Source organism: Arachis hypogaea, chromosome 6 (genome assembly GCF_003086295.3).
Source record: "Arachis hypogaea cultivar Tifrunner chromosome 6, arahy.Tifrunner.gnm2.J5K5, whole genome shotgun sequence".
NCBI lineage: Eukaryota > Viridiplantae > Streptophyta > Magnoliopsida > Fabales > Fabaceae > Arachis > Arachis hypogaea.
Window position 1 is genome coordinate 11,317,583 of NC_092041.1, and position 7,285 is coordinate 11,324,867.

Genomic DNA, 7,285 nt, shown 5'->3' on the forward strand with positions numbered 1-7,285 from the left:
AAACTGAAATATAAAAGATCAGAGAATTCATAATATTATCCAGATTCTAATTCCGAATGACATTAACATTCTTCTGATTCAAAGGAGAGTGAGATGCCAAACCTATTCAGGATTGCAGTTGTAAACCCCACTATAAAAAGAGACACGAGCTTAATCGAACTCTCATTCTCATGCAAATTCACATTATAAGCTTATATTAGTTTTGGTTGCTTGAGGACAAGCAACAGTTTAAGTTTGGTGTTGTGATACGTGAGCATCTTGTCTATCTTTTCCTAGTGAATTTGCACTTAAATTGTTGAGTTTAATTAAGAATTAATTATATTTTAGCCACTATGGATGCTATTTTAAGTTTTGGGGTAATTTTATTTATTTTAGGTAGCATTCGGCAGAATTTGACGGAGTTTCTGCAGCACAAGAATTAAAGAAGATGGCTGCGAGGAGCGACGCGCACGCGTGATCTGGAAGTATCCATGGCGACGTGTACGCGTGACTGACGCGTACGCGTGATTCAAAGATTTGCTCAGCGACGCGTCCACGTAACTTGCGAAGAAGACCAGCGACGCATACGCGTGACTGACGCGTACGCGTGACGTGCACGATCTGCAGAATTTACAGAAATCGCTAGAGTGGATTTTGGACCGCGTTTTGACCTAGTTTCTTGCCCAGAAAATACAGATTGGAAGCTACAGAATGGACAAACAAGTGGTCCCCACCCATCAGCTGAAGACTTGTTAATTAATTCGAATTTAAATTCAAATCTTATTTTGAGGAAAAGATATTATTTTTAATTTTAGATAATTAGATTTTAAAATTATTAAGATTAGTTATAAATAGAAATTTAGATGCCATCAGATGGGAACTCTGTACATTTAGACAGTACATTTTACCTGAAACCTTATTTTTCCTCTCAATCATGAGCAACTAAACCTCCATTGTTAAGGTTAGGAGTTCTGTCTATTTGTATGAATTTATTCGTTTGATCTTTCTAATTTAATCCATGTTTTGATTTATATTTCAATAATTGTTTTCGCTCTTTATTTTATGAATATGGGTGGAACGGAAGTATGACCCATGTTCTAATTGAGTTCTTGTAAAACTTGGAAAAACTCTTTACTTAAGCAACAGCTTGAAAACATATTATACTGAATTTCTAATTGTTTGTATTTAACGGGATACGTGACATATAATCCCCTTATTTTTGGATAATTAGGATTCTTTTGGCATATAAACTAGAATTTGATCATCACCCTCTAATTGAAATTAATTGATCAAAGAATTGGTAGTTAATGAATTTTAGAGGAGACTAGGAAGGTCTAAGGAATTAGGGTCTAGTCACATATAGTTTGCCATGAAATTAAATCTTGCATGATTAAAATAGTTAGTATGAAAAATAAGTCCGGAAAAATAGATAACTCTAAAACTTTAACTGCTTTCTCAATATTTTATTCCCAACTTATTTATCTGCCTATCTTTAATATTTCAAATTTACTGTTAATGCTTTTGAACTTTCAACATTATTTTCTATTGTCTAACTAATCCTATCAAACGCTATTGTTGCTTAGTCCATCAATCCTCGTGGGATCGACCCTTACTCACATAAGGTATTACTTGGTACGACCCGGTATACTTGCCGGTAAGTTAGTGAGTTACAAATACCGCACCAAGTTTCTGAAATAAATAGTTCAAAAATATTTTTAGTGATTTCTTAAATTTAACTTGAATATATTAAAGAAAAATTGTTTAGATAATCAATTTTAATGTTTTTATTATTATTTAACTAGTATAAATATTAAATTATTTTTAATAAATATAAGAATAAATTATTATTTGACTAAAAATTATAATTTTCGCTGATAATATAAAATTGCTCCATACTAAAAATAAAAATGTGGATTGAAGTAAGGTTTAGAATTTAAAAAAGATAAATAAATAAAATAGAAATACAAGCTATCCAGACTCCAGTAGTAGCAGCACATAGAAATAGAAACAGAATAATAAATGAAAAGCTTATTGGTACCTTTTTGACACGTATCCCCGAAATGGACAATGTTGTAATTTCCGTGACATGAAGCTTTCTTCTCTTCTCTGTTCTCTCCATTGGACTCAAACGAGACAACTATATAAATGGTGGTTCCCTCAACTTTCTATTCTCAGCAACCACCTTTTTGCGCTCACAACCAATTTCACCACATTCCAGAGAGATCTCAGCTCATATCTCAGATCACGCTTCCAATTTCACACTCTTCCAATTTTCTTGAAGGTTATTCTTGTTATTATTATTTTTATTATTAAACACTGACAAGTTTGGCACTGTAACTGAAGTTTGGCAATTGTAGATAATCGAAGTTTGGCACTGTAGCTGAATGGTGTATTTGGACTTTGGAATCCCTTTATACTGGAATTGGAAATCATGTATTGAGTTTTTTTGCATTCTTTTGTGGCTTTTGCTTCTGATTGTTGGAAATGATTGGATTTTTGTTGATTATTTGCTTGTTAGTTCATGTTGTTTATAGGAACCTAAAGTTCCTTTTTGAGAAAGATTGAAGTGTGGATTTTTGTCAATTTTCATGCATTGAGAAGATTCAAGTGTGATTTACTTATAATTTGGCAAGGTTATTAAACTCTTAGTATACTCTTTATGAGTTTAGGTCCCTAGAACGAGTTTATGCGTCTGATTTACCCAGGATTTATGAGTTTAGGTGAACTCTTGTGTTTGATAAACTTTATAGTATCTGGGATTTCAATATCTCTCCAACTTTAGGAGATTGCTGCATATGTTTCTGTTCAAATTCATCAATTCAGTTTCAGGCTCTGCAATGAAAATTCCACTTATCCGTTTATTATTTTAATAAATTGCAGCCTCTCAGCAGCTGAAAATATAATCTTTTTGCAACTGACAATGTAGGATTGTTGAGTTAGGACAATTTGGTGTTATTCAAGCCATGAAAACTCAATTATCCATGAAATTCAAGCCTCTACTTGCAACTGGTTCCTTCTAGGGAGGATTTTTTTGTTGTCGTCTTCTCTTTCATCTATCAAAAGTTTGTTGCAGCCTCTGCCTCATGGATTCTGTCCTTGGTAATTGGCCATCTTATGATCCTCACAACTTTAGCCAGCTTCGAACTTCAGATCCTTCTAGATCTTCTGTAAGTCTTTTTATTTATTTCAAAGTGAATTTAAGTATTTGAGATCACTAGTTGAATACATTCCATCAACTATGAAAACTTGCTGTGTTTGAGTTTGATCTTCAGATTTTGTTATGAAAAGAGAACTTCCCTTTTTTTGTTGACCACCCAGTTTCCTTGTTCTTCATCTAATTTAAATTTTAACTGTTAACTATTTATCTTCATAAAAGACTTTCTTCTAGTTAACCGAATTGCACATTTGAAGAGAATATTTCTGAAATGTTGATGTTGGAACTTGGTAGAGAATTGTAAGATAAATTACGTTGCAATGTTTTTGGTCTCAAGTTTGTTTTCACTAGTGGGACTTACCTTTTGAAATTTGGATTGTTATAATGAGTCTTGACAAACTTGGATATCCACAATTCATTTTGTTGTTGTCCCGAGGTGGACTGTTCAGCATTGCTGTTATAGGCAGCGTCGCCTTGGAGGAAGATCCCCATTTATTGAATATGAATGCCTGAATACAACAAATATGGTTTTTAATATAAAGATTTTGAATTGGTCCTTGTTTTATTTACATCCTTTTCTCGCTAAGCCAGGACTAAACCAAGTTGCATTAGAACTTTTAAAGCAGCTGCACTGTTTTTGTGTATAAGAAATCAATCATATTATCAATCACCCAAGCTTATTTATCAGTTTGCTTTCTGAAGAGGATATATTGTTTTTTCTTCAGAAAATGGCACCGGCCACTTACCATTCTATTCACAACAGGGACGTACCACCAGCCGATCAAGGTAGTGAATCTACTAACTCATGTAGTAATGTTTTGCTGTATCTATTTGGTTGATGATCTGTCTATAGTATTTCTCAATCATGCTTTAAGAGGAAGTGATATGGCTTTTCATTGCTATGAAATTGTTAGTTGAGGTTGCTAAGAATCCTAAATCTCTTCCTTTACTCCTCTCATATCCATAATTATGACCAACTAATAGTCACCAAGAGCTTCCCATCAGTTTGTTTTGACATAGGTCAAGGTTATCAAAATTCAAACTCGAGTTAACTTGTGAACATTTACAACTTAAAAAGTTTAGTTCTCAAATCAAGTTCATGAGTTGAGTTTTAGAATTCAAGTATACCTGAGCTCCCTTAGTTTAGCTAAACTAAAGACTTTGGTAATCTTAACATTGATTCCATTCAACATTTGCTGTCAGGCTCAATGACAGTTTTCTTCTTTTTCCTTGAGGGTTTGCTAATCACTTGAAATTTATCCTAACAGTGATAAATACCGAACACAAAAATATCCTTCTAAGAGAAATCTACCGGCGTGCAGAGGAGAAGGTTAGTCTTGAAAGTTAAAAACTTCTAACATTTTGGCACATTTAAGTTATGCAATACCTACATTCACACATCACTGCAGATTGATCTAATAGCCTTACCATCACCATCGCAGTTGACACCCAAAAGAGCTGCATCCGATAACCTCATACCGGAGCATGGATCCAAACAACCAAGGGTTTCAACGTGAAAATTTTTCTTTGACCAACAAATGATGAATATGGTTTGTGAACAACTCTTTCAGAAGTCAGATATGCCCTTATGTAACAAAGAAGACTTTGGCATGTTTGGTATTGTAAACTATCTTTTCAAGTATAGAGTTGGTTAGCCCCAGCATAATTATTCAGTGAATGAAGTGAGATAGTGATTATGAATTTCATTGTAGATTTTGTGCTATATGCTTGTCCAATGTCCACATAAGTTAGAAAGAGGCAGAAGCTTTGATTCAGGATTTTGAGGATTTGCAGTAGGTATGCATCATAATCTAGTGCCACATTCTTTATTTTTTATTTTATATGATCTCTTTTTACTCACATTCCTTCCTTCGAAAGGTTTATCTGTTTATACAACCATGAGAATTTAAAAACATCTGTCTAGTTATTTGTTTGAATTGTGGTACTAAAACGGGATTTAAATAAAATCCTTTTTCTACTCCATTTTATACAAATAAACGAACTTTGTTTACTAAATTAATAATTGTTCATTAAAGAGATAGATTTCCATGTATGGTTAATATATTAATATAAGGATAAAGTACTGTTTTAACATTTAATGTTTGAGCTAAGATATAATTTTGCTTCTAAAATTTAAAATTTTGTATTTTTGTTCCAAATATTTTATTTTATCCTATTTTAGTAATTTGGTCAAAATTAAAACCTTTTCTGAGTAGCAACAATAATGGTATAAACTTAACTTTGACATATCTCATGTTAGAGATATAATTATTTATATTTTTTTTTTATCAGTTTAAGCTTTTAGTATAAACTTTTAGTATAGGTGGTTTCATGACATAGTATTAAAGTTTATGTTTAAAAGGTTTAGAGTTTAATCCTTGGTAAATTTTAAAAGTGAAAAAATAGCATAAAGTAGAAAAAGAAGAAAAAAATACCTATGCAAAAATAAAAGAGATTTTTGCTTGAGAAAGAGTGTTAGAAATATAATTATTCATATTACTTTTTATTATCAGTTAAGTTTTTAGGATGAGTAGTTTTACGACATTTCAAAAAGAAAACCATAACTTTTTTAACTTTAATATTTTTGGGGTCTTTCTGTTTTTGGTCTGGGATTTTTAGGCTCTTTTTTTTTTTTTAGGCTCTTTGAAGATCTTTAAAGAAAACTGATCCTCTCTTTTTTTTTGTCATGAAAGTTATCCTCTTTTAACCCTTGAATTGGCCATGACAAAAACAAAATTGAATAGGCTTTTAACATTTTTGGTTGATTGTAGCTCAACCATTTGATGGAGGTCGAGCTTACGGCTCATGGTATATTTAGGTCTTAATGCCCATTAATGTAGATTTTTCTTATAATGTTTGGGTTAAGTTATATATAAATAAAGAGAACAATGTTTATATGCTTGGTCGAAGAAAAGGGTTTTGGAGGCCCAAAACTCTTTAAAATTGAAAGCGTAAACAGATCCAAGGTAGAAAATTGACCTTTCTAGTCCAAAAAACTGGCGATACTCCAATAATGATATATAACTTCTCCTGTCCAAAAAAAAAAAATGATATATAACTTCTCACAAATTTTCCCAAAAGGGTTTTGAAGGGAATAAATGAATAATATACATGCTCAATGGTTAAACCAAATAGGAAAATCAAATAAAAAAAATAATGGTTTGGTGAAGCTGAAAAATGATTTTGAAAAATAAGTACTTTGCATAAAAAAATAAAACTTATGATTATGTGTTGGAACTTGGAAGAACAAAACAAATGGTCAAAGCCTCAAAGGTCAAAATAGAGAGGAAGAAGAAATAAGCAAGAGGTGGCCGCCATCATCGCTTCTCCTTTTCAAAATTTTGTGAGCATGCTATGTACTTTTTGTTTTTCTTTTTTCTTTTTTGATGGCTTCATGCTATATACACCACAACAAATCCCCGGCATACAATGGCAGCGTTTTTGCGGCGGTTAAAAAAACTGCCACAAATGAATAATGGCAGCGATTAATGTAGCAAAAAGGAGCCGTACAGCTATTAGTTTAGCATTTAGTGGCGGTTACGCTTTATAAAATTGACATATTATAGCGATCAGTACAACGAAAATAATAGCTTCATTATGTTTTACTATTAACGGCGATTTTTTTCCAATCGCCACAAAATAAATTTAAATCTTCACATGCATATTTGGATGTTGTTTTGCAATGTTTGGACTGATATATTATTTAAGACATGTTCTACTTTTTTTTTTTAATTAATTTAGACAGGGCATGAATCACGCAGAACTTTCCTCTTAAATTGCTCTTCAATTTCCCTATGTAAATTAGAAAAAAAAAAAGAAAAGAAAGAAAGAACGATATGATCACGGATAGAAAAGAAAAAAGAGCAATTCAGCTTGCCCTTTTAGTCCTATCTATTGAAAATATTCTTGACTGAAAAGTTAGTCTTATCATGGAATACATATTACTGCCATGAAAAGAACTAAGTCCAATAAACGTTGTCCTTTTATTATACAACAACAATCCCTAGATTTTTTTTATTTATAATTATTTGTTTTTTAAATTTTATACTTATGGATTTCCCAAATTAAACAAATTTCTTATGATAAACTTTCTAGTATTCACATACTTTTTACAGAGTTAGTTCAGAATTCTAAATTTACCATCCACTTAAT

At 31.8% G+C, this 7,285-nt stretch overlaps 1 protein-coding gene across 12 annotated transcripts; it reads left to right on the top strand.

The window, feature by feature from the left end:
* Positions 1–2,009: 2,009 nt before the first annotated feature.
* LOC112696007 (DET1- and DDB1-associated protein 1) lies at positions 2,010–4,993 on the top strand. 12 transcript variants are annotated; one of them, XR_011862163.1, is made up of 7 exons: positions 2,027–2,260; positions 2,337–2,412; positions 2,860–3,146; positions 3,859–3,919; positions 4,402–4,463; positions 4,576–4,750; positions 4,846–4,993. XR_011862163.1 is itself a non-coding variant. In XM_072196712.1 (6 exons), exons 3-6 carry the CDS (start codon positions 3,063–3,065, stop codon positions 4,648–4,650), a joined length of 282 nt encoding a protein of 93 aa, XP_072052813.1. In that variant the 5' UTR covers positions 2,110–2,260; positions 2,337–2,412; positions 2,860–3,062; the 3' UTR covers positions 4,651–4,993. The 12 variants fall into 12 exon arrangements, 7 of the variants coding, with proteins under 7 accessions (XP_025604363.1, XP_072052812.1, XP_025604366.1 ...); XR_011862164.1 differs by having other exon boundaries at positions 2,120–2,260; positions 2,906–3,146; XR_011862162.1 differs by lacking the exon at positions 2,337–2,412 and having other exon boundaries at positions 2,010–2,260.
* The last annotated feature ends 2,292 nt before the right edge of the window (positions 4,994–7,285 follow it).

Excerpts from the sequence above, each read along its gene's own strand:
- LOC112696007 (XM_025748578.3), top strand. The coding sequence starts at position 3,063 with ATGGATTCTGTCCTTGGTAATTGGCCATCTTATGATCCTCACAACTTT. Across the intron at positions 3,147-3,858 it reads CAGATCCTTCTAGATCTTCT|AAAATGGCACCGGCCACTTA; the intron begins GTAAGTCTTTTT and ends TTTTTTCTTCAG. Across the intron at positions 4,464-4,542 it reads ACCGGCGTGCAGAGGAGAAG|ATTGATCTAATAGCCTTACC; the intron begins GTTAGTCTTGAA and ends ACATCACTGCAG.